Source organism: Gaeumannomyces tritici (assembly GCF_000145635.1).
Source record: "Gaeumannomyces tritici R3-111a-1 unplaced genomic scaffold supercont2.1, whole genome shotgun sequence".
Lineage (NCBI taxonomy): Eukaryota > Fungi > Ascomycota > Sordariomycetes > Magnaporthales > Magnaporthaceae > Gaeumannomyces > Gaeumannomyces tritici.
In genome coordinates this window covers 1,893,714-1,917,656 of record NW_008804545.1, presented here as the reverse complement: position 1 = coordinate 1,917,656, position 23,943 = coordinate 1,893,714, and the positions used below count along the sequence as shown (strand labels likewise).

General features: G+C 58.9%; 8 protein-coding genes across 8 annotated transcripts; 7 read left to right on the top strand and 1 right to left on the bottom strand.

Moving 5' to 3' along the window:
- The first annotated feature begins 578 nt into the window (after positions 1 to 578).
- GGTG_00599 (hypothetical protein) lies at positions 579 to 8,569 on the top strand. Its single transcript, XM_009218349.1, has 4 exons — positions 579 to 1,317; positions 1,438 to 1,762; positions 1,858 to 7,805; positions 7,889 to 8,569. The coding sequence occupies exons 1-4, from the start codon at positions 1,063 to 1,065 to the stop codon at positions 7,943 to 7,945; spliced, it is 6,585 nt and encodes a 2,194-aa protein (XP_009216613.1). The 5' UTR covers positions 579 to 1,062; the 3' UTR covers positions 7,946 to 8,569.
- Positions 8,570 to 10,906: 2,337 nt separating this feature from the next.
- Positions 10,907 to 13,854, top strand: GGTG_00598 (hypothetical protein). Its single transcript, XM_009218348.1, has 2 exons — positions 10,907 to 11,594; positions 11,699 to 13,854. The coding sequence occupies exons 1-2, from the start codon at positions 11,020 to 11,022 to the stop codon at positions 12,516 to 12,518; spliced, it is 1,395 nt and encodes a 464-aa protein (XP_009216612.1). The 5' UTR covers positions 10,907 to 11,019; the 3' UTR covers positions 12,519 to 13,854.
- Positions 13,855 to 13,869: 15 nt separating this feature from the next.
- Positions 13,870 to 16,060, top strand: GGTG_00597 (methyltransferase OMS1; the record flags this gene model as incomplete). The annotated part of the gene is made up of 1 exon (XM_009218347.1): positions 13,870 to 16,060. The coding sequence occupies exon 1, from the start codon at positions 14,405 to 14,407 to the stop codon at positions 16,058 to 16,060; it is 1,656 nt and encodes a 551-aa protein (XP_009216611.1). The 5' UTR covers positions 13,870 to 14,404.
- Positions 16,061 to 16,103: 43 nt separating this feature from the next.
- Positions 16,104 to 17,795, bottom strand: GGTG_00596 (hypothetical protein). Its single transcript, XM_009218346.1, has one exon. It carries the CDS (start codon positions 17,708 to 17,710, stop codon positions 16,418 to 16,420), a length of 1,293 nt encoding a protein of 430 aa, XP_009216610.1. The 5' UTR covers positions 17,711 to 17,795; the 3' UTR covers positions 16,104 to 16,417.
- A 489-nt stretch (positions 17,796 to 18,284) lies between these two features.
- GGTG_00595 (hypothetical protein) lies at positions 18,285 to 20,228 on the top strand (the record flags this gene model as incomplete). Its single annotated transcript, XM_009218345.1, has 5 exons — positions 18,285 to 18,456; positions 18,519 to 19,266; positions 19,339 to 19,773; positions 19,850 to 20,118; positions 20,194 to 20,228. The coding sequence occupies 5 exons, from the start codon at positions 18,285 to 18,287 to the stop codon at positions 20,226 to 20,228; spliced, it is 1,659 nt and encodes a 552-aa protein (XP_009216609.1).
- Positions 20,229 to 20,625: 397 nt separating this feature from the next.
- Positions 20,626 to 21,979, top strand: GGTG_00594 (hypothetical protein; the record flags this gene model as incomplete). Its single annotated transcript, XM_009218344.1, has 3 exons — positions 20,626 to 21,036; positions 21,099 to 21,367; positions 21,577 to 21,979. The coding sequence occupies 3 exons, from the start codon at positions 20,626 to 20,628 to the stop codon at positions 21,977 to 21,979; spliced, it is 1,083 nt and encodes a 360-aa protein (XP_009216608.1).
- Positions 21,980 to 22,387: 408 nt separating this feature from the next.
- Positions 22,388 to 22,714, top strand: GGTG_00593 (hypothetical protein; the record flags this gene model as incomplete). Its single annotated transcript, XM_009218343.1, has 1 exon — positions 22,388 to 22,714. One exon carries the CDS (start codon positions 22,388 to 22,390, stop codon positions 22,712 to 22,714), a length of 327 nt encoding a protein of 108 aa, XP_009216607.1.
- Positions 22,715 to 23,189: 475 nt separating this feature from the next.
- GGTG_00592 (hypothetical protein) lies at positions 23,190 to 23,869 on the top strand (the record flags this gene model as incomplete). The annotated part of the gene is made up of 1 exon (XM_009218342.1): positions 23,190 to 23,869. The coding sequence occupies exon 1, from the start codon at positions 23,399 to 23,401 to the stop codon at positions 23,867 to 23,869; it is 471 nt and encodes a 156-aa protein (XP_009216606.1). The 5' UTR covers positions 23,190 to 23,398.
- Between the last annotated feature and the right edge of the window lie 74 nt (positions 23,870 to 23,943).

Genomic DNA, 23,943 nt, shown 5'->3' with positions numbered 1-23,943 from the left:
TGATGTACCGTGCGGAATGCCGCTGTGACTCGGCCAAAGCGGCAGACCGTTGACTGGTGGAAGCTTGACGAAATACACGACGTGATGTGAGGCAACCACCAACCAACGGCGTCTGAACTCTGCTAGTCGTCGTGTTGTCACCCGTCAACAGCGAGCGACAAGCCGTTGTATCAACATGCCCAGTCTGTTCCAGATGATTCAGCGATGCTCGCGATTGTGCGTGATGCAATGGTAGATGTTAGGCCTAGTTGCCAGCTGCCGAACGGACGTGGCCTTCTCCTCATTCATGTCCCCCATGTTCTTTCCGTGTCAGACCTGAACAAAAAGAGTTGGAGTAGGCACTTCAGTGAAGCACACTGTAAAGAGCAGCTTGGTGGTGCCTGTCTTGTCTTGTCATAACCCAACTCGGACTTGTTGGCTTCAGCCTTTCCTTCCTTGGGAGGTAGCCCGCTTGTCAGTGCACGACGCCGTTCTTGCTGCCACCTCACCCACGGCCACGACCCACGTGCCCACACACAAGCAACTGGCTGCCAGTGCCTGCTGGGCCGCGCCACATACTGAGCCACACCGACATTAGCTTTGCAGTTTGAACTTCACACGTCGGAATCTTCACCTAGCAAAGCTGCCTCGCCCACCCCAAAAGCCATCGCAGTCAGAAAACCAACCAGCCCGAGCTTGCGCCAGCGAAGCTACTCCTCGCAGAACTTCTACCCTTCCATTTCGGCCCGCACCATCCTTTCACGTGGATACCAGTACTGGCACGGTTTTGGACCATTAGCACGCGCCCTGCACCCTTGTGCGTCAGACTCGCCCGCCCGATGCCCCCCAGGCCCGCGTTCTTCCCCCGACGCTCCAGCGCATAGTCAACCACCCGCCCAAAGCACCTCGGACCCCGGCAACCCGGCGCCCATCACCATCACCCTCCTGCCGCCCCCCGTCCATGCCCCGACGCCCCGGCTGACGCACCTCCACGGCCGCCTTGCTCGCCTGGACGAAAGGGGCTCTATCGAGTAGGGGATAGACGCTTCAGCTTCAGGCCTCCTACCGCCCATCTTCACCCTCATGGTGCCTCCGCCACCCCGACCAGGAACCTTTTCGCCCAACCAACCCCAGGCGCTGCAGACGGGCATCAGTCATTCGCCCCATCCCTCGCAGACTGGCGGTCTCAGTGCTGGTGCAAGCCCAAGTACCAGCAGCCCCACTGGGACCAGCGTCAGCAAGATCAGTGTCGCCCAGGTCTACCTCTTGCTGAGCACTATCAAGGAGGACAAGGAAGATCCCACAAAGTGGGATCAGCACACAGAGCAGCTGAGAAAGGTATGTCCTTTCCCCGCCTTGTCGCTAGCTTCCTCGCGCCGGGTCGCGTCCCTCCTCCAAACCCCCCTGACCTCCCCGCGATTGCATCTATGCTGACGCGCGCCCTCGCATGCACTGTAGCTCATCGATGACAACGGTATGGAAGTGTTCACAAAGTACTTTGCGCGCCTGGTAGCAGGCAATGCTCCCCAGATCTTCCCGGGCGTGTCCCGCCTAGGGGGCAATGCGGGCAACATGCACATACTGGTTGGGGAGATGCGAAAGATCGGCCGCGACCAGGAATACGCCCGCAAGATTGCCGAGTCTATCGAGCAAGGCACCGAGGACATTTTCCGAGACTTTGATCTGTCGACCTTTATGGAGCACTTCAAGCTGGACCCTCTCGAGAAGACCATCCTCGCGCTCGCTTTCAAGGTCGGGTCGCGTTCTGATCTGAGGACAAAAGGTATGTCGTGCTGATGTCCGCCCGGCCAGCCTTGCTTCCGCTCTCGCGATCTCCGTAACCTGCGTTGCCATCTTTCTAATATCACCCCGCCACAGCCGATGCGATCCTCTCGGCCAACTTCTCCTCCTTTGTCAATATCTTGTCAAGGCCAGCCGGAGAAAATGCCCAGCTCACACCGTCCTTCGTCTCCCTTATCCTGGATCGCTTCATCCAGGAACACCCTCCCAACTTCGCCTCTCACGCCAAGTCGGAGCTGGTGTTCAAAGCGACCACGCGTTATTCCCAGAGCGATCAAGCCCCACCTTCTGAAGTCCTAGCAACCCTCGATCTTTTCCGTGTCCTCGGTGACAAGCCTGGGAACGCGCTGGCGCTGTACATGAAGAAGGTGGGGTCTGAGTTCACCCGCGATCATGACACCTGCCTGAAGTACCTGCAGTCTCGGCCAGGCAGTATTCCGCTAGGTGAAGAGCAGGTGTCGTTCGCCTTGACCTATGCCACCGTCAGCCAGTCCCAACGGCACGACCCTGTGGTCCTGGTGAGCGCCCTCAGGCATGTGGTCAACGCTTCCTTCCGGTGGCAGCTTGTCGTGTCGTGCTTTGATCAGCGAGATGCTCGCATATCCTCGCGCCAGTTCTTGCGTCTATATAGCGCCCTGCTGCCTGTTGCCAAGGAGGACAGCTTGTTTGACATACAGCACCTTTGGGGCGGGAACTGGGACAACCCCGAAACACAGCTCTCCTACATATGCGCCTTTGCATCTCTGAGCCCGGAGCAACTGGACGCAAGCAACATTCCGCGTCTCGAACCTACCTTCACACCCGAGACGTACGCCCAATCCCCATCGCCCGTACGGGAGCGGGCCGCGGTTGCCGTCAAGCATCCCCTGGTCTCGGTGGCAGCCCTCTCGGCTGTTTTTCATGTTGCCCTAAACTCGATTCACGCTTCGCAGACCCCCGAGGCCAAGCGCCTATTCCAAGAGGTTGTCGTGCCGAATCTAGACATCTTCGTTGTGTCTGCCTTCGGCGTTCCAAAACCTTGGCCAGCCATGGCCGTCGAGACCCTGAACTCGCTCTTCGAAAACTTCCTCTACGAGAATTCCACCACCTCTGACTTCGTTCTGGAAAGCCTATGGAGGAAGGACAGCGACTGGGTGAAGCAGAGACTTGCCGATGCCCATGCCGTCAAGCCGATGGATCTGCCAATAATATTTCGGCATGCTGTCAAGCACAACTGGCTCAACGACCTGGTCTCCCTCACGACTGGGTTCGGCCTCGACCTGGCTGCTCTTGCTCACGCTGAAGGGTACTTGGACCTAGCTGAGTACGCGAGGAATAATAGAGACAGGAGCGGCGAGATCTCGCGGTCACTGTTGCAGTTCCTCCTGATCAAGGCCGAAATGGAGCTTAAGGTGCAGCGGCCGCCCGAGCAATCTCTACCAGCGAAGCAGAACACGCCCCTGCAGGTCAAGACTGTATCTGCACTCTTGGGAATCCTTCAGGATTTTCTCCCTAAGCAGCCGTTTCCTGAACTGATAACCGTCCAGCGCACATGCATCACCGTGTACCCGCGCCTGATAAACTACGGCGAGGGGTACGACGACATTGTTGACGCCAATGGGAAAACTGGCAACGCTTTGCCTCCTGCCGCCAACGCCAAGATGGAGGAGCATTACAAGAAGATGTACAGTGACGAGGTCCAAGTCCGAAACATTGTCGAGGTGCTTGAGCGGTACAAGCACTCTCGCGATTCTTTGGAGCAGGACATCTTTGCTTGCATGATTCACGGCCTCTTCGACGAGTATACTCACTTCAGTGACTACCCTCTGGAGGCGCTGGCGACCACAGCCGTCCTTTTCGGCGGCATCATCTCTCACAAGCTCATCTCTGAGCTTCCTCTTCAGATCGGGCTTGGCATGATCCTGGAGGCGGTTAGGGACCACAATCCGAACCAGGCCATGTACAAATTCGGGCTCCAGGCTCTGATGCAGCTGTTCACCAGATTGCGCGAGTGGCCTGGGTTTTGCGAGCAGTTGCTGCAGGTCCCCGGCCTCCAGGGGACGGAGGCGTGGAAGAAGGCCGAGGATGTCGTGCGGAGCCACGAGGAGGAACTGTCGAGGAAGCACAACGGGACTGGTGGCTTAGGGGGCGACGGTCTAACCAACGGCAACACTGACGACGGCGGGGGAGTAGAGCCACATGCTCCACCGTTTTCATCTATCAATGCCGACAGCCGCCCGTCCAGCCTCGGCCTTGAAGATCCCGACGACGACACTCAGGGCAAAATACAGTTCGTGCTCAACAACATCACCGAGAACACCCTCCAGACCATGTTCAATGAACTCTCCGACATGCTCGAGCACAAGCACCAACAGTGGTTCGCCAGTCATCTCGTTGAGGAGCGGGCCAAGATGCAGCCGAACTACCATCACGTCTACCTTGAACTGGTCAAGCAGTTTGGGGACAAGTCGCTGTGGTCCGAGGTCTTACGGGAGACGTACACCAGTGTGGCCCGCATGCTCAACGCCGAGGCCACTATGGGGAACTCGACAGAGCGTACGCACCTCAAGAACCTCGGCGGCTGGCTAGGCCTGCTGACCCTTGCGAGGGACAAGCCGATCAAGCACAAGAACATCGCCTTCAAGCAGCTTCTCATGGAGGCCCATGATACTAAGAGGCTCATCGTGGTCATACCTTTCGTCTGCAAGGTCCTGATTCAGGGAGCTTCGTCCAACGTTTTCCGTCCGCCAAATCCTTGGCTCATGGACATCATCTACCTGCTCATCGAACTATACCACAATGCCGAGCTGAAGCTCAACTTGAAGTTCGAGATCGAAGTGCTCTGCAAGGGACTAAGCCTTGATCACAAGAGCATAGAGCCTTCCGGCGAGATCCTAAACCGCATCGCGGTGGAAGAGCCTGCGGAAATGACACCGCCCGATGTCCTAGAATCTTTCGAGAATCTGTCCCTGAACGGCATGGGTCCGGCAGTTGGCGGTGGCTTGTCTCCGCACGCCATCACACCGTCGATTCCTGACATCAGTTCGCTCCTACAGATTCCACCGACCAACGAGATGGTAGTGAGCACTTCTCGACTCACCGAGATTGTCCGGACAGCCATCAACAAGGCCCTCCACGATATAATCCAGCCGGTCGTTGATAGGTCCGTCACGATCGCTGCCATCTCGACCCAGCAGATGGTTCATAAGGACTTTTGCACGGAACCCGATGAGAACCGTGTCCGTACGTCTGCCATCAACATGGTCAAGGCGACTGCTGGAAGCTTGGCCCTGGTTACGTCTCGGGAGCCGCTCCGGGTCAACATTGGCAACCACATGCGCAGCCTCTCCAACGACCTCCCCCAGGTGCTGCCCGAGGGAACGATCCACATGTGCGTCAACCTCAACCTGGACGCAGCATCCAGCGTGATTGAGAAGGCGGCCGAGGAGCGAGCTGTGCCCGAGATTGAGGAGATGCTCGAGATGGAGCTTGAAGCAAGGCGACGACACCGCGCGACGAGGCCTAACGAGCCTTATGTCGACCCGGGCATGAGTCGATGGGCGTGGACGATCCCCAACCCTTATAAGCTTTCTCCCAACGTCAATGGTCTCAACCCAGAGCAGATGGCCATCTATGAGGATTTTGCGAGGCAGCCTCGGACCTCTGCAACCCCAGCCGCGCCGTCACACGCTGCCTCCGCGTCCGACGCATCAAGGTCGCTAGCCAACGAGGTTCTTCAGGATCAGTACAACTCGGTGCCGGCCTTGCCTATTCCATCCGAGACCCCTGCAAACTCCAACCTGGGTACGCAACAGGTGCCGCCATATTCGTCGCAAGGCCCCTCGGCCGCCATGGTGAACGGGCGGCAGCACGGTCCCAACATCGATGGAAGGGCTGTGGCCGACCGTGTGCAGAAGCTACTCGTGGAGATCCAGAGGGTCGCAACTGATGCTCCTGAGGAGCACTTCGCCGACATCCCCCGCCCCCATCAAATTCTGGACTTTGTCGATGCCGTCGTCCAGCTTCTCATCAAGGCTCAGCAGACATCAGAGGACGTGACCATCTACGCATCGGACCTCATTGCGCAGATGCTCTTCAACAACCCCACGGACGACAGTCTTGCTATTGAGACGTTTGTACACGTTCTCAACACGCTCCGCAAGATCGCTGGACCAGCCTTGAACCAGCGCGTCAACAATATCTTCCAGCAGCAGCCTGGTGTGAACCTCTTGAGTCTGCCGCTCATCTCAAGTTTGATGGGGACCGACCTTTTGAACTGGAGGAACGTCGACAGCGCCATCGCCGCGGCGCTAAAGCAGCGCAAGGAGGGCTCCATCACCTTTTTAGAGAAGGTTATGGACCTCACCGTCCTCAACGATACCCCAGTCACATTATACGCCGATTTCGTCCGCAGTCTCGACGAGGCCTGGGCATGGATCATGGAGGAGCCCGGAGTACCGGGTGGCGACAGGCTAAAGGCTAAGGTTCTCGCGCCGCCTGCAGACCCTCCTTCGGGACTGAGCCACAACGAGATGGCCGCCCTCCGTAAAGACCAGATGGAGTATGTGTTCGAAGAGTGGGTCCGACTGTACACCCACCCCAGCGCGAGCACCAAGTTTGCCGCCATCTTCGTCCAGCAGATGTTTGCGCGTCATGTTATCAACAACACCGAGGACGTGACCCTGTTCGTGCGTGTGGCCATAGAGAAGTCGGCTGAGATGTGCGAGTCCAACCTGCTTGCTGGTGGGAGCTTCTCCGACGGCTATCTGGGCGTCGACGCCTTTGGAACCCTGGTCGGTGTTCTTCTCAAGGGACAGAGCGAGGACGAGACGAACGCCCAGTTTCCGCGGGCGGAGTTCTTGGACTCGGTCATGGCGATCGGCGTGCTGCTGATGAACCAGCACTACCTCATGCGTGGGGACCAATTCAACCAGCGGCTTTTCTTCCGCCTCTTTTCGGTTCTGCTCCACGAGGTGAACAACCTGGAGTGTGACACCATTACTGATGGCGAGCGTTGCGACATGACGCTCGTTTTTGCTTCCAAGTTCAACGACCTCGGGCCCGCCGTATTCCCCGGCTTCGTATACGCATGGGTCTCCCTCCTGGAGCACAAGGCTTTCCTCCCATTGGTCATGAAGACGCCCGAGAACGCGGGTTGGCCCGGATTCAACAAGCTGATGAAGCAGCTTTTGAAATTTATTGGCGAGCAGTTGAAGGCGCTCGAGGTGTCCAACCTGGCCAAGGATCTCTACCGTGGGACGCTCAAGTTGCTGCTAGTTCTGCAGCACGACTTCCCGGACTACCTCGCTGCCAACTACATCGAGCTCTGTGAGAGCATTCCGCCGCACTGCACGCAGCTCATAAACATGATCCTGGTTGCTGCCCCGAGTTCCCACCCGAAACTTCCCGACCCCCTTCACCCCGGCGTGCAGGTCGACCGGGTTGAAGATTCTCGGGAGACTCCAGCTAACATGGGAGATCCCAGCGGCTTCCTTCACCAGATAGGGCTGCTCGGAGTTTTGGAGCAGGCCCTGCGAGCCGGTCCATCCGAGGATGCCATAGCGCACATGACGCACGCGATCGGGCGGCCCGACCAGAAGGCGACGGTGTACGGCAACGTGCCTCTGACGGTGAACCCGCGCGTGGTTGAAGCCATTGTTGCCCTGATTGGCATCTCCGCCGTGTCGAGAGTCGAAAAGGGCGGCCAGGTGTTTGTGCCCGGCGCAGCCGACATCTCGATCCTGTCCATCCTTGTGCACGAGCTCTCCCCCGAAGGACGCTATTTCCTCCTGAGCAGCATCGTTCACCGGCTCCGGTTCGCCAACGCGCAAACCTCGTTTTTCAGCCAGGCACTACTGGACATTTTCGGTACCGACATGTCGGATGCCGAGGAGACGGAGATTAGGCAGCAAATATGCCGCATCCTGCTTGAGCGGCTAGTGGGCTACTACCCTCAGCCCTGGGGCCTGCTAGTCACGATTGTCGAGCTAGTCAAGAACGACAAGTACATGTTCTTCGAGCTCCCGTTCATCAAGGCAGCTCCTGACGTAAGATATACCCAGCCTTTCATTTTCATGCGACTGTCCACGGTGATGCGATGGTTGAATCTAACAGGTGTTCGCTTCGGCAGGTGGCTGAGAGATTCCTCACGATTCTTACGAGGAGAGGAGGCGATTATGGCATTTAATGCCAACCACGAACGGTCTTGCGTGACAACATATAGTTGCTGCCGTATCTTCAACAAGCTAGCACTACCCTGCTGCCCAGTAACAAACAACTCCTCACCATAAGCCGCATCTGCGGTCAATTTTTTTCTTCCCCTTTTCGTTTGTCAAGTTTCCATTTCCAGGCACGGCAGGCCATGTGGGGGTAGTGGCTTGCTGAACGGGAGATGAGCTCGCTGTTTTCGCGAAGGACTTGACTTCGTCTACTTTTCCTAGGGTAACTATCTACAAAACCAACATATATCGAGAAGCAGGTCACGTGTATGCATCTGGAGTTTCGGTCCAACTCCAGTCCGAGGGCGAATCATGGCGGCTGGGGAAGTTGATAGGGTGCATTGCATGGTAATGTAACTTATGTATTATAATATACGAATGGCATGAACAGGGTGGGAGAAAAGCAGCATTCATTTCTCGACAGCATTACATTTGGTTTCTTTTCATCTTTTGGCTCCTTCCCGCTCTTGGGTGTTTTGGAGGGTAGACTCGCGGTGAGATGGCCTTTTCTTTACCTTGTTATATAAACGCTGCATAGTCTAGCCGTGAGGGGGAGAAAAATAGGTAGCTATCTAAAGGTTCCGAGACAGGCCAGTATTGTGCGGTGAGCGCGAATCCAAAGGTAAAAGCGATTCGTGAAGAGATTCTGACGAGGGGTCGTCCATGATGCAGGTTGGGGGTCTCGTCGATAACCAAGACAAGATCCCACACTGTCTGGTTGGCTGCCAAATGGGGCTACATGCTTCTGTAGATTGCCTCGACTCGGGCGAACAGCTGAGTTTTGGGTTGCATATCTGGAGGCACAAGGGCCGCCAAGGTCAAGCAAGGATGGTGGCCCGGGCGGAAGCTCGGGCATGCAACGTCAACCTGGGTGTTTGCCCGGTTTCTGCACAGGTTTGCATGCCGCCTCTTCCATTGCCCTTCCACTCCTTCCTGTTCCTTACCTCCAGAGAAACTTTGCGCGCTTGTTTCGCTGCAACAGCCCCCAGGGGAGCCCGTCCGAGGCCGACACGGCTGCGGATGGTTGCCCCGGGATCGGCGGTCGGTCACTACATCATCGAATTCCTCTAGCCCTGGCTGGCTGTGTGGGGCAGAAACTTCTGCCCTCTTCTTCACGCCTCTCGATCCGATCTGCGCCAAGAACAGGTGCAACGACGGCGCCGAAACTTGGGACCACCGCCCGTCTTCCCTGCATTCATTCCCCTTCTCCGGGCTGTGTGACACCAGACGACCGACCTGAACTGCTGAGATCTAAAAAAGCGTCCGAGAAACCCCCCCACGTGAGCAGACCACTATACTGAACTGGTGGTGTGGTTGCGCCAAAAAGGGGTCCAAACCCACCTAGAACAGGCTGCAAGCATTTGCTGGCAGCAAGCTCGAGGCCTCGGGCGGGCGGAAGGAGACGGAGAGGGCGAGAGCACAGAAAGAGAGACAGAGAGGCTGAGACAGTGCGGCTCGTCGGAGCTTTGGGCCCTGGCGTGGATTCGATTTCTCCTGCGGGAAAAGTGACCCTTGACAATTGGGCCCCTCCATCCAAGCCCATAATTTTTCCATTACGCGATCAATGCTGGCCAACCGGCCGTCGCAGAAGCTTGTGCACTTACACCAGCGCCAGCCCCCGGGTAATGGAAACGCAGCATCCGTTTGCGTAGCCGCATGCACCAGGTCCCTTTTTTGTGTGATACAGAAAGTAACACAAATAAGATGGGGGAGAAAAGAAGAAGAAGCAAACCAGAAAAAAAAAAAGGTCTCGGCCTCGACGTCGACCAATACCCGACATCATGACTTCCCGCCAACCAGCCGCTGATTCAGAACACAGTTGCCCCTCAACAAGCAAGCACGCACTGCAAGCGGACATGGCCACAGGAGCTCGAGTCGTGGAGCTGCTGTTTCCCTGCCCCGCCTCCCCCCTCTGAGGCGCTCTCGCGCGTCCCGACCACCGACACCCATCCCTTGCTTTCATCATCGCTCCAACAACCCCACCCTTTGCTTCTTTTTTTTTCTCGCTTTCCTTTTTTAGGCAAGGTGGACCGGTATGGCATGCCTGGTCTGGACTTGGCGCCCCGTCGTCGAACACGCATCAGGAGGAGCTGCCAGTGCGTGCCTGCCGTCGTCCTCCTCCCTCCTGCTGGCTGGCTGGCTGGCTGGCTGCCTGCCCAGTGTGTGTACGAGCCAGGAAGGGTGAGAGAACACCAAGGACCTGGTGCTGATTGGGGATTGACATCAGACTGACTGGTCATGGTCAGGTTGGATTTTCTGGTGGCGGGACAGTCCCTCCATCCAATGCACACGCATCATGGCCCATTCACACATTCCAATTCCACCTCCGATTAGGCACATGCATCCGACGAGAGAGCTCGGATGATAGGAAGGGTCGGTTGTTTGTTCGCAGCGTATGCGTCGAGGGCGGTGGCCAGCAGCGTCCTGCAGCCGTGCATTTCATGCATGCATCGGTTGTTCGTCCTCTTTTTTTTCACATACCGCCTTTTAGACGCGGAGCCTGAGCCTCCCAACACGGCATGTCCCCATCCTCGACGTGCCATCCATCTCGAGTCTGTGCATGAAGCGTGCATGGAGGAACGTCTACACCGATTTTATCCCTGCCTTGGTGGTGCTCTTGGTGCTGGGGCCTAGCGCGGCAGGGGCCCAGAATGTGCCCCTCAAGTACCGCGGCTTGCTAGGCTGGGCTGCACAAGCCGTTGTCCCATGTACCTCCAGGAATCGAGGTGGGTGGTGGCTTGCCAAGGCAAAAAGTCTCAGGGCGGGTCCCGTCATGGCCAAACCTGAGATCCTTGTCGGTCGCCCAATAGCAACGCGGGTCCCGGAACACAGCTGACAAGCCCCCACCCAATGCTCCCCTCGGGGTGTGGCCTGCACGCCGCCCCTTCCCCCCTTCCCAGAGTTCGAAACACAAACAGCAGCCGCCTCCCTATTTTTTTTTTTTTTTTTCCTTCTGGCTGCATATTCCGGGGTCTGGAGGAATTGTTTGGGAAACCCATCTTTACATTGAATTTCGACGGCATCTCGAATCGTATAGACCTGTATGAGTTGTGTCTCCTGTCTGCTTCGGTGCACTTTCTGTCTGTTGCTCTCGTCTGCCGTTCCGCTACCTTTTTTTTTTTCTACTCCTCTTTTCCCGCCCGCCATCATCATGTCTGCAGGATACAACACGAGGAAAGTGTCGCTCAGCCTGCCGAGTCTCGGTATCGCTCTGCCCGGCAACCACCACGCCGCACGCCGCAACTCCCCCACCAGCACAACCACCGCTCCAGCAAGACCAACCACGGCCACTTCACCAAAATCGCAATCCTCCAACAAGAAGAGGAAGGCGTCCCACGATGGCGATTCGCAGAGCCCGCGCCCCGCGTCCCAGCCCAGGAAGCTTGCGCCGCCGCGGCCGCAAGCTTCCAAGCTTGAGCGCACGCCACCGCCCTCGCCCACCTCCTCGGTCGAGATGATGGACAGGGACGTGGTCGAGCCGAAGCCTATAGATCTGGAATCCATCAACGATGACATTGTCGAGGCCGTCGTCCGCGTCCTGATCAGCCAAGGGAACCGCCCTCACCTGGTCAAGGAGCTTGCCACCATCCTGATGCTGCAGCTCAGGATCGTCCAACAGTAAGAGCCCCTCGCCTCGCCCAGTGTGATTCCGCCATGAGATTGGGCTGCTACCTGCCCCTCATGGCCAATGTGCATGCGCTAAACAGCTGCAAACTACCCAGGTCCGCAAATCCGTGCGCCATCATCTCGTCGAGGCTAGCAACCTTCTTGAAGCGCCCGTGTTGGACTACTTCCTCGCCCTGTCCTCTGGCTAAGGAGCTTGAGACGGTGCATCCCAGGAGAACCTACTTCTACCTCACCACATGCCCGCACCCGCCGTTCTCCGATTCGACCGTCAGCACGCCGATAATCAAGCGCTCCTCTATCATCACCCCCTCTCTGTCAAGCGGCACCTCAGCATCCGAGGATGCTGATGACCTGGAGCGCCGGAGGGTCCTGAGCCCCTCGCCCGAGGTCGACCTGTCAGCACCCGAGTTCGATGACCTTGACGACGATCTGCCCATGCCCACGACGCCGATCGGCTCCTTCTCGAGCAGGTTTCCGCCAGCAGCGTCCCAGCAGCACCGCCAGCACCATCATCGCCACCACCCGCACTCCAGGCACCACCGCAGCGGGTCACCGCCGCTGGAGAAGGACGAGAAGGAGTTCACGCAGACGGCCAACGTGCTGCAGCAGAAGAGGAAAGCCACTGGGCATCTCCTGGCCTCTGCACCAGCAGATTCGATCGTCGACATCCCCTACAACAGCCGCGACGAGAACCTGTTTGGTGGCCTGCAGCCAAGGACCCTGTCCCCCACGGCGGGACATCACATCATCAACTTTTCCATAACGAGTCCGTCGATGAGGCCCTCTTTCGGCGGCAGCCTGAAGAGGGATGTCGAGGCCGATGGTTGGGCCCGACTCGACAGTATGCTGGAGTGGGACCGCAATCCCGAGAACGTGGAACTAGACGAGCTCGATGGACTCCTGGTCGACTTTTAAACAAGCTCGGCCATTCCTCGTTACACATGACCATCATCACCACACCCAGTTGCAACATTTACTCCACGTCCCGAAGCATTGGTCTGCGGCTTCTCTTCCCTCCGTGCCGGACCGGATTGCACAGGCTCCTTGTCGGTTGTATGGCGCTGTATCTTTCTTGTTCTCTACCATTGCTTCTAATTATTGATCGAATAAGCCGTCGCTTGTTTTGCCTTTTACATGAGTCCCTGGGCTTGAGGAAGTGGATTTGGGTGGTACGAATTTACACGCGTGTGGTCCTCGGGGTTTTTTTTTTTTTTTTTGGCTTGTCTCTGTTTAATGACCTGCCCATTCAATGTCTCCCCTCTCTCGTCACTTGGCTTATGGCGTTCAGACGACGTCGACGTTGGTCATGCCAGGTCTCGTTCTTTCTGATACCACATCCTGGCTGCCTTCCTTACTTGGCGCCTTTGTTTGCCGTGCTGTTTTAGCGCTCGGCAACTCCCTTGACTCGTGGCACGCGTTGGGGACGCATGACCGTCCTTGTGGTCAATCGCCTTTTTTTCTTTCGGGGACTTCTCTTTTCGGTTCGGCTGGGTCCTTTCGGGTGGGGGATATGGAAAAACGGGAAGGAAAAAAAGCAAAGGCCCCACGTTGTTGCTAGGGGGCCGACTCTCCTCGTGGCTTCTGTCGGCTCTTGTTCCATTCTTTGGATTATTGGGGATTTAAAAGGAAATTTTGCGGAGCAGGCGGACAGAATAAAACAAAAGCGGCGATGGGTCCGCGGGTCTTTGTGCAATTCCCTCGAGATGAGGGCAGCTCGGCGACGGCGGGACCTGGGCGGGACGAGCGGAACGAGCGGAACAAAACCAACGGAAAAGGCGGGCAAAAATGGCTGGTTGATACCTCTCACCTTACTCTCACGTACACTGTACTACTATGGTGGTATTTTTTGTCGCTGGGTCGGCTAGAAAACGGCTTGCTTGTTTAGACGGGTGGTGGCCTTTGTAGATTGGAAGCGGTCTTGAGCTCTGGTAGTACATGATGACGTTGATGGGAAGGTCTTGATGGCGTGATGATGCATCGTGCCCTGTCGCGGTGTCGGTGCCAGGCTTGGGCCTCAGCTCAGATCGATCGCTGGGAAATAAAAGCACGGAGCACAACTGGTCGGAGGGATAATCGAGATCGACCGTAACTGTCTCTCGGTTAGGTCAAGGAAACGAGATGCACCCATTTTGGTACCGAGGTATACGAGACACTGGACTAGGGGGTTGGGTACTGCTGCATGTTCAATAAAGACGGTAAAATTACTGCCTCACTTCTAAGGGTATATTGGACGGTATATATTTCTCTCGAGAATGGGGTATAGAACCCCGCGCGTATGCTGCTCGAGGAAAAAGTTGGAGCTGCAGCATCTTGACAGGCAGGCTTGCGTTCAAGACCAGCAGCTAGCACGAGCGTTTGATGTCGTGATGGTAGCGCCAGCCGTGCCAACCCGGCACCCTTCCTGCGTCAAAGCACGCGAGAGAAAACGCGGTGAAGCTCACCCCTGGAACTGGCCCCACACCTCTCCCCCACACTGGTTTTTTTTTTCGCGACCCCTGAAAAAAGCAGGAGCTTTCTTTCGAGCAGGGGCCGCCGCCTCTCAGCCTCGAGCCGAGCCTCAGCCGAGCCCTTCGAGCTTCTCAAGATAGTAAACGCCCCAGGGTTTGCAAGCACCCACCCGAATGCGACGGCGAGCCCAGAAAAGCCCAGCATAGCCCTTTTAGTTGTGTGGCACTTGCGCCACGATTGTACCGAAGGGGCCGCTTCTCGCTCGGGTTTTTTTTTTGGGGGATTGCGAGGTTGGCTTGCAATGAGGTGACAACGTGAATTTTTTTTTCTTCCACCCACAACAGCAAGGGATCATGGTCTGCGCCCGGATCCCTGTTGTCCGGGCCCCGGCGAGACTCCTCGGTCGCCCGGTCGCCCGGGGCCGGACTTGGGCGCGGGGCTTACACGTGACCACCCCGGCGTGCAAGAAGAAACCGGCCACGCCGGCTGCTCCGGGAAAGCACAAGGTCGCGCCACCGGCCAAGCAGCCGAAGTTGCAGCCGAAGTCGCAGCCGAAGCCGCCGCCGCCGCCGCCGCCACCGCCAAAGCCGCAGCCGCCGCAGTCGAAGTCGAAGTCACAGTCGGAGTCACAGTCGAAGTCGCATCAACGAAAACAGCAGCAGCCACCGCCGCCGCCACAGGGGCAGGCGCCGAGCGGCAAAGAGGACCAAAAAGTCCCTCTTTCAGAGCTCGTGGAGAAGCGGGGCAAGGCGTTCATCGTCATGGTGATCGGTGGCACCATCTTCATGGGCTACACCTCGTACGTCTTCACTGTCTTTTTCCGGGCGTCGGAGCCGCCTGCATCGGACGCCGAGGCCCTGGCGACGGCGCGCAACTACGAAGAGGAGCTGGCGGCGCGCGAGCCCGCCGTGCCGACGGGCCTCCCCCCGACCATCTCGCGCGCCACGGCGGCCGAGTTCGACGCCGGGCTGGACTGGCCCGAGCTCGTCATGGGCCACCGGCGGCTGCGGCGGCGCCTGGCTGCCGAGTGCCGCGGCGACGTGCTCGAGGTCGCCGTCGGCACTGGTCGCAACTTTGTCTACTACGACTGGGACGACATCGCCGACGTCGACCCGCAGCTGCGCACCGTCCGGCGGCTCGAGAAGCGCGGCGGCGGCGGCGGCGGCGGCGGCGGCAAAGGTGGTGCTGGCGACGGCGGGGAGGTGGAGATGGCCAGCTACACCGGCGTCGACGTCTCGGCCGACGTGCTCCACCTCGCGCGCCGCCGCATCCGCGACCTCGTCCCCGGCATGGAGCACCGGGTGCCCAAGGCAAGGCCCAAGGTCGACGAGGCCGCGGGCGAAGAGCAGTTCAGGACCGCGGGGGTCGAGGAGGTCCTCAACATACAGGACGGGAAGCTGCGGCTGGTGCGCGCCGACGTGCAGGACGGTCTCCCGCTGCCTGCGGCGCGTCCACGGCGGCTGGAGCCTGGCCAGCAGCAGCAGCAGCAGCAGCAGCAGCAGCAGCAGCAGCAGCAGCAATCCACTGCCTTGGAAGCGTCGTCTGCAAAGCCGGGCCTCTTCTCCTTCTCGCGGAGCTCAGGGTCAGGGCAGCCATCGACGCCACCCTCGTCCACCGCAGCGACGGCCCCTCCCGAGGAGCCGGCGCACTACGACGTTATCGTGCAGACCTTCGGGCTGTGCAGCGTGGCGTCGCCGGGCCGGCTGCTGGCCAACATGGCGGCGGTCCTCAAGCCTGGCACGGGCCGGATCCTGCTGCTGGAGCACGGGCGCGGCGACTGGGACTTTGTCAACAACGCGCTCGACCGGCTGGCGCCAGGCCACTTTGCCCGCTTCGGCTGCTGGTGGAACCGCGACATCGAGCGCATCGTGCGCGACGCCGCCGCCGCCGTCCCGGGGCTCGAGGTCGTCAGCGTCAAGAGGCCCGGGGTCCTGCAGGCCGGGACGACGCTGCTGATCGAGCTCAGGGTGGCTGCTGCGGGTGGCCCTGAGGAGGCTCGCAGTAAGTAGGGGCGCCCGAGTGACACTTGTGACACTTGTGACACCACTGGGATGCTACTATCTGATATGTTTCATTGAGGTGGCAATTCGATATTCGGGTTCCGCTTGTGCATGGCAAAAACGGCATCTTCTCCGGCGTGTCCCGACGGAATAAACTATCATCATCTATCTACACCCTAACCGCATTTTGACGTGGGACGTTGCCTCGTCTCAGGATGTGGCCGGCTGGAACACAGAAATTCGGGTACCTGCGCCTTGCTGCTGTGTGTGCATGCACCGGTCCGAAGTTGCAGCAAGAGAAGTCCGTTTGTCACTACACGTATCACTCGTGCCCTTTGAAATCCCGTACATTTTGCGTCAGACACCTCAGCTGAGACTGCCACCCCAAGGGCCCAGGACGGCAATGCGCTCAAGGTAGCCCGGGTTCAGCAGCGGGTTGTGCAGGTCGGCGATGGTGCTCATGCAGGCCGCGGCCGGGTCGCCCGACGCGGCCACCATGCGCATCCAGTACTCGTTCCCGGGGAACGCGTTGCCGTCCCAGGCGTAGCTCAGCACGAGCAGGCGCCTGGGCGACGACCCCGGCGGTAGCTTGGCGGCCGGGTTCCGCGTCGAGAAGACGACGTCGACGCGGGGCTCGTACTTCTTCCCGGTCGCCACGACGGAGTCGCGCACCGCGGCCGAGACGGTCCCGCCCACGTAGCCGAACTCGACCACGCCGACGCGGGCGCGGGCCGGCGGCGCCAGGCCCTTGAGCGCCCTCTCGAACGCCGCCACGTACAGGTCCGGCTGGCGGTCGTCGATCTTCCACACCCCTAGCCCCAGCCCCACGACGTACACGTGGGCCTGGACGCCCGCCCCGGCCTGCGCGGCGCGGTCGGCGGCCTCGGCGAGCAGCAGCTCGGCCGTGACGCGCACGCGCGCCCCGTACGCCCGCTCCGACAGGACGGCCGTCTTCGCGCCGTCCTGGTGCAGCGTGCCGGGCGCCAGCTCGCAGCCCAGGAAGCGGCGGTAGGCGGCCGCCAACGGGCCCGGCAGGTTCCCGCTGTTGACGGCGAGGTGCCAGTCCATGCGGCCCCTGCGCTCGAAGCGCGGGCCCGCGAGCCCGACGATGACCCCGCGCGGCTCGAACGTGCCCGGCTCCCCGGGCACGCCGCGGTTGTGGCGCCCACCGTCGTTGATGAAGTGGCTCGGCCCGCTGACTCCCAGCAGGCTGCCGAGCAGCGCCTCGTCGTAGCTCAGGTAGTCGCGCAGGCGCAGGGCAGCGGCGGCGGCGGGGTCGGCGACGGTGCCCTCCTCCGGGGTGCCGACCAGGTCCCAGGCGCGCGCGGCGCAGTCGACCGTCTCCCCCGTGCGCAGGACCGTGTGGTCGGTCGGGTTGAGGAAGGCGAGCGGGCGGCGGGCCAGCAGGCGCGCGACCTGGTCGCGCCAGGCCCAGCCGGCGTGGTAGAGGGCGCGCTCGGCGGGGCAGCCGCGCTCGCGCTTGAAGGCCAAAAAGTCCTCGACCAGCTGCGGGTACCGCGCGTGCACGACGACGCGCGTCGCCCGCGCGTCGCCCGCGACGGTGCCCGGGTCGAAGTTGGCCGCGGCGTTGGCGTGCGTCGGCCGGAGGCGGTTGAAGAAGTCGATGGTGGCCTGGGCCACCGCGGGTTGGGGGGCCATGGTTTGCTGCGGCTGCGAGGTGATGGACGGTTGAACCTACCCAAGTGAGATGGACAGCTGCACCTACCCCTCCCTCCGCCAGCGCATCAGCTCCAGGGACGAATGTGGCGCAGCTATTGTTTCCCTAGTTGATTCGCTGCTTGGCCCCCCATGCAGGCTGTGGATAACGTGACTGCATTCTCAGCCTTCCTCACCATATATTGATAGCAAATCCGTGTGTTCGCTTGCCTCCTGCCTATTCTCTGCTTCATCCCATCCGACGACTAAGCAGCAACCACAACAAGTCGATGCCATGAACAGAGGCTCAAAGCCGCAGCCAGCTCGGACGGATAATCGGTTCCGGCCTCCCTTACTTGATGATTGGTTAGCATTCTGGAACAAGCAACAGGCGGCGGTGGCAGCCGACGACCCCTTCGCTCGCATCACCGACTGGCAACGTGAATTGGCTGCATCCGACGAGACTATCGACCCTACAGCAGCAGAGGGTGTAGGGCCCTCCAGCATCACACACCTTGTTCGCCAGACTTGCGAATTCTTCCGAGATCTGGTTAGAATCATCCAACGTCATGGCTCCATGCCCAGCGAGATCTGCAACAGCCTCCGGCGCAGCTACGAGACCCTCATGCTTTGGGATGATGCCTACAAGGTCTCGGATGGGGGGCTGGATTCCGTCTTGGCCCTGAGTTCAACTGTCCGAAGCCTCACTTCCAAATCCCTCAGAAGGATTGCGGAGCAGCTTATAAAGGGTAGGTGACTTTCCTCGCCTGAAGGCCTGATCAGGCCTAAACTGACTTCATTTTGTCGATAGGCCCTGCTTCACTTCCTCAGGCAGACTCGCTCACGCCACATGTGGAGGCACTACAAGAGGCCAGTGAGCAGAGCGCGCGCAGCGAGGCGAATGACTACGCATTCGAATCCAGCGACGACGATTCTAGTGTTTCCACCGACATCCCTGACTGGAAAGATCCCTCGGAAGTGTCCAAAAACCTCGCCGCACACGCTGAATGCCTCATGGGCATGGATTTGCTCTACAAGAACCCTCCTCCGGACCCAAAACCGGATAACACCACAATGAGGTCCATCGGCGTCAAATCGGCTGGTGATGATCAGGCGAGCAGTCCTGTCGACACCGAGTGGAAAGACTGGAGCGCCGACCAGATTTATCGCGACCGCATATCTCAGCGATTTCCGTGCGCGCAAGAGAGCCTCGTTGCACGTCTAGGGCATGCAAGCATGACACGCTATCTTCGGTGCAAAAACAAAAGGGACGGAGACGACGCTCATCCTGCTACAGACGCAGAGGTAGAAGCAGCTGCAGTCAATGCCACTGCGGCTCCATCCAAGAAGTGGAAGGATTCGGGTGTCGGGACCTCGCTCGGGCTGCAGCCCTCAGACCACATCTTCGCCAGATATGCCAAAACAGTCATGTCCTACGGACAGGGTAACGAGAAAACGAGACGGATTCCCTCGCTCTCGGATGAGGCTCGAAAAGGAGAGCCTTTTGAGTGCTTTATCTGTGGGAAGCAGATCGTGGCTTTCAATGATGTCGCGTGGAAGTGAGAAAATAACCTGCGACTGCGGATCGCGGTGATGACATGGAGAATTGCTAACTTGTAGCTTGCTTTTAGGCAACATCTCCTCTCAGACCTCCAACCCTATATCTGCCTTGAAGTCTCTTGTCAGCAATCAGATGTTTTCGAGACTCGCGATTCCTGGATTTCCCATCTCGGCTCCAAGCATTATCAGGACTGGGCTGGTGCGCCTTGTCCTTTGTGTGGCGAGCAAATGAAAGATGGGCTGGTTGCGATCACCGACCATCTTCGGTACCATCTCGAAGAACTAGCACTGGCCTGCGGCCCGTCCATAGTCGGCTCCGACCCTGACCCGTCTGTAGTCGGCTCCAACTCTGCCCAAGCGTTAGAAGAGGAGCAAGAACCGAAGCGACAGTCTGGACGGCCACCCCTGCTGTCATGTCCCTACAGGAAACGAAATCCCCAACGATTTAATATCAGAGATCATGAGTCCTGCGCCACGCAGGGGCACCTAAACATGTCCCGTCTGAAGTAGGTTCTCTGTTTCAATATTGGAAATAGCCTAATAGGCATTACGATCGGAGCGCCGTATTGACAGTCAAATCAGACGCCACATCAAGTCTTATCACCGACTCTCCTTCCCCAAGAATAGGTGTCTCCGTTGCCAAGTGCAGTTCGAGACTGCTACTAGACTTAAAGAGCACCAAACGCAAATCGGGATATGTACAGTAGCGACATCGCAACAAGACCGCGAGGACGGAATCGACCGAGAAGTCGAAGATTGTATCAATGGGCGCAGGGAAAGCTTTAAGATAAAAACCTGGGAAGAACTGTGGCGCGTGCTGTTCCCTACAGATGCTCAAGTGCCGGGCTCAGGTAAGTTGATTGCGTTTTCCAACCAGTAGGACAAGGTAACAGCTGAACACCGCTAACACCGAATAACCGTCGAAGAATTCGTTCCCGTAGTTGAAAGCTTTGAGGTTTAGCTCAGCAAGAGGCAAAGGCTACTGTAGCAATCGCATACAAACTATTTGCTTTTCGGTAGAGTGCATGCTGTTTGATCCATATGGGTGACCATTGCTGTGTTAATTCTAGAGAGTAGGGCATGCTGCGAGCTGTAGATTGGTCAGGCTGTAGGATTTTCTGTAGGATTTTCTGTGAGGACCTTCCGCGTTTTCCTGAGGGGCCAAAGCATTCGGCCAGCGAATTGTGAGGAAACACAAGCGCAGGTCTGCAGCAGGGATTGAGGGGGCTTTGCCAACACCGCCACCACCGAACGGCGCTTTGCATCCGGCCATTTAATCTGTGTTCGTTCACACCTTCAATCCCCCGATCCGATAGCATCTCTTGACCATACACCTGCCCGCGGCGGATTTCTTGCCGATGGCGGAGCTGGCTATAGGAGTCCTGGGCCTGGTCCCTTTGATCGGGGGTGCCCACGCGGGCGTTCGGGCGGCAAAGAGGAAGTTCAGGTCATTCCAGAAGTACTCGAGCGAGGTTAGGCGGATCAGCAACTCTCTCGACATGGAAAAAGCGTCTTTCAGAAACCAGACACGACTGGTGCTTCAACTGGCATTGGACGACCGAGATGGCGCCGAGAAGGATATTGAGGCCATTCTGGGCTGCCGCGACGAGAAGCTGGCTGCCAAGCTAGGACTCGAGGAAAGGCTGCAAGCGTGTCTTGCCGACAGCTACGAGCCGTGCCGGGCTGTTTTTGAGCAAATTTCAGCCGACGTCAATCATCTTGAGCAGCAGCTGGATGGCTACGAGAGCCCCTATCTTGATATGGAGCCGGTAAGATGGCCAGCTTGTCAATCAACTTTTCTTCTTCTTGTTCTTTCTGACAGCTACTACAGGAAAGAAAGGATCGGATCAGGGCCGGTCTAAAGTACGCCTTCAGCGAAGCGAAATGCAAGGAGCTGCTCACCAGCCTCCGCGCCTCCAACCTCGACCTGGAGCGACTCCGCAAGGAAAGACTCGAGCTCAGTCAGTCCTGTGCTCCCAACTCTCGCCCGGGGGCGGCCCGGAGCGGCGAGCAGCAGTCACCACGGCCACGACAAGAGTTCGACTCTTTTCTCAAGATCCGCAGCGCAAGCCGGAGCATGCACCATGCGCTTGCCACAGCGTACGCGGCCACCAAGACGCCAGCACCGCACTGCGCTAGGCTTTTCATCGATGCTTCAAATGAAAGAGATAGTGTCACCAACACGGTTATGCTGCTGTGCCGGTGCGACAGGCAAGTGACTGGATATCCTGCCCTCTCAGCTGGCAGCATCGTGAGAGCATCCCTAGATTGAGCCCTGGTGCTGTGTGCTGACCTGACTCTTGTAACAGCCTGTTGGCCGAGAGCAGACTCTGTCTCCAGGTGCTGTCTCGAAAGGAGTGGGTCGACAGCGGCTTTTTCACGCCCGAGAGCACCGAGGGGAGAGAGCCAACCAGGCGTAAGGTCCGCTTCGCCGACGAACTTGCGCCTCCACCTCCTCTCACCCCATGCAGTGCAAACACAACGCCAGATCCAGGCTTGGATCAGCAGGAAAACGGCCAGCTGGTGGATCTCGGGAAGTCCGCCTCCTTGTGTGCGGATCTGTACCGCGGTTACCAAGCCCAGGAGAAGGGGAAGGGTCGGGAGAGTCGAGCTGGAGGGTCTGGTTGTATTGGGTTCATCGACTCGCTGGACGACTTCCGACACACCTTTCGCGCTGAAGCAAACACGAAGCACGCCCAGCTTCAAGACTAGTCCAGGAACTTCATGACACTCGACTCGGTCTTTGATTACGACCTCCAAACCAGATTCACGCCCGTGGACCAGCTCCGGCTGGCTCACAGTGTCTCCTTGGCATTCCTCAAGTTCCTCCATACCCCTTGGATGCCTGAAATCTGGAGCACAAGGAGCCTCTTCGTCCTCCAGGATCGCGCCAAGATCAAGCGATGTTTGGAGACACTGCACCTCCGCGTCGATATAAGCCCGGGCACACGCGACTGCCAGCCCTCAAGGCAAGGCCAGCCCATGAAAATGGAAGGGATCGAGGGGGGCGGGGGCGTCAATGAGGTAAAAGCCGAGCCATCGTCGATAGGCCACGTGGGCGATAGCGATGATGACGCCGACGACGGGGGCGGCAGCTCCTGTGACGTCCTATCGACTGCCATGCTTGAGCACGGGGTCAAGAGCCTGCCGCTCTTCAGCCTTGCCGTGGTCCTTCTGCAGATCGACCGCTGGACCCGGGTCCAGGAGAGCGACCTCGCCGAGGTCCGGCGGCTGGCCTACGGGTCCGCGAGCCGCCTCGGCCCTAGGTACGATAAGCTGGTGTTCAAGTGCCTCGACTGCGAGTTTGAGGCTAGGAGCAGCACCAGCCGTCGGCTGCACTCCATCGCCAAACCCCGGCTGCAGGACTCGGTGTATCGCGAGGTGGTGTGCGAGCTGTCCGACCTCGTCAGGGCTACTGGCGCCATGAGTCTTGACGGCGAGCTCTAGATGGAGCCGGGTCACGGGTGGATGAATGAATTTTGAGCGGGAGGGATGACTTCTACCTATATTTCCTTATACCGGAAGGTAACGCGGCTGAAAATGTAGCTCCATTGCGATCAATGCCCAGTGTCAACAATGGCCTTGCCAGGAAATGATCCGGACAGCGGGCAGCCCGGCTCGTGGATGAGCTTTAAGAGGGTCCTTGCCGTGTCGTGCTCTATCGCCGTGACAGACGGTCCCAATTTTGAATGCAGTGTGAACCTGTCATCTGAACCACGGCGGGGACGGGGGGAGGTCTAGAGACATCTGTGCGCCTGCCTCTTGGGTTCTTCCTTCGTTGTGGCAGTGTGGAGAGACTTGGTGATCGCAGCTTGGAGCAGCCGTCAAACTCGGGGAGGTGACGAACCCACGTGCGAGCATGACCCAACTCTGCTGTTCGCGGAGCCGGAATTACCCAAGGCCACCACGTAAAGGGGGTGTCCTGAGACCCAAGCCCCTGGCGGATAAAAATACCGAGGCTCCCCTCAGTTCCCATCCTCTTTCTTAGCAGGCTCAAGGCAGGAGTCACACGAAACTCTCATATGTTAGAGACGCACTCGGGCCATCGTACATATCAGCCAACCTGCGGTCGCGATCGCTGGATGACATGGCCAAACACAGCAGTCACGCCACAGGAAAAACTCCAGCGAGATGCGTAGCGCCACAACCGCCAGCATCCTACTGTCAGGCCTGGCGCGTGCCTTGGTCATCCCCACCGACCTCGACGACGGCGCCTGGGCCTTTACTCCCGGCGCCGGCGCCGCGCCCACCCGCCCGCTGGCCCGACGCCAGCAGGGCCCGCCGCCGCTGCCGAGCCCGGTGCTGCAGTGCGGCGCCGGCTACGTGAACGGGAGCGAGCTCGCGGCGGCGCGGGAGGGCTTCAGCTCCGTGTGCGACCAGGGGCGGTCGTTCCCGGCGGGCGTGGGGATCGTGGTGGCGCGGGGCAGCACGCTAGCCTACATGTGCAACGGGGCGGCCGAGAACAGGTGCTGGCGCTTCGAGTTCGACCAGGCCAACGGCATCATGGACGGCGGGTGCGGCAGCGGCAGGGCCGGCATGGTGCGCATCCCGGCGTACAGCAAGGCGTACGGCAGGGCGAGCCGCGGGGACGACATTTGCTGAGATGGGAGGGGGGAGGGGACTGGGGGATGTTCATGTAGATAGTGTAGCCAAGGTTGTTGCCTGGTGGGCAGCGT

What these genes read in the sequence shown, in the direction of transcription:
- GGTG_00599 (XM_009218349.1), top strand. Translation starts at nt 1,063, where the DNA reads ATGGTGCCTCCGCCACCCCGACCAGGAACCTTTTCGCCCAACCAACCC. An exon ending in ACACAGAGCAGCTGAGAAAG is followed by an intron (nt 1,318 to 1,437) that starts GTATGTCCTTTC and finishes CATGCACTGTAG; the next exon opens with CTCATCGATGACAACGGTAT. An exon ending in TCATCAAGGCAGCTCCTGAC is followed by an intron (nt 7,806 to 7,888) that starts GTAAGATATACC and finishes TCGCTTCGGCAG; the next exon opens with GTGGCTGAGAGATTCCTCAC.
- GGTG_00598 (XM_009218348.1), top strand. Translation starts at nt 11,020, where the DNA reads ATGAGTTGTGTCTCCTGTCTGCTTCGGTGCACTTTCTGTCTGTTGCTC. An exon ending in CAGCTCAGGATCGTCCAACA is followed by an intron (nt 11,595 to 11,698) that starts GTAAGAGCCCCT and finishes CAAACTACCCAG; the next exon opens with GTCCGCAAATCCGTGCGCCA.
- GGTG_00596 (XM_009218346.1), bottom strand. Translation starts at nt 17,710, where the DNA reads ATGGCCCCCCAACCCGCGGTGGCCCAGGCCACCATCGACTTCTTCAAC.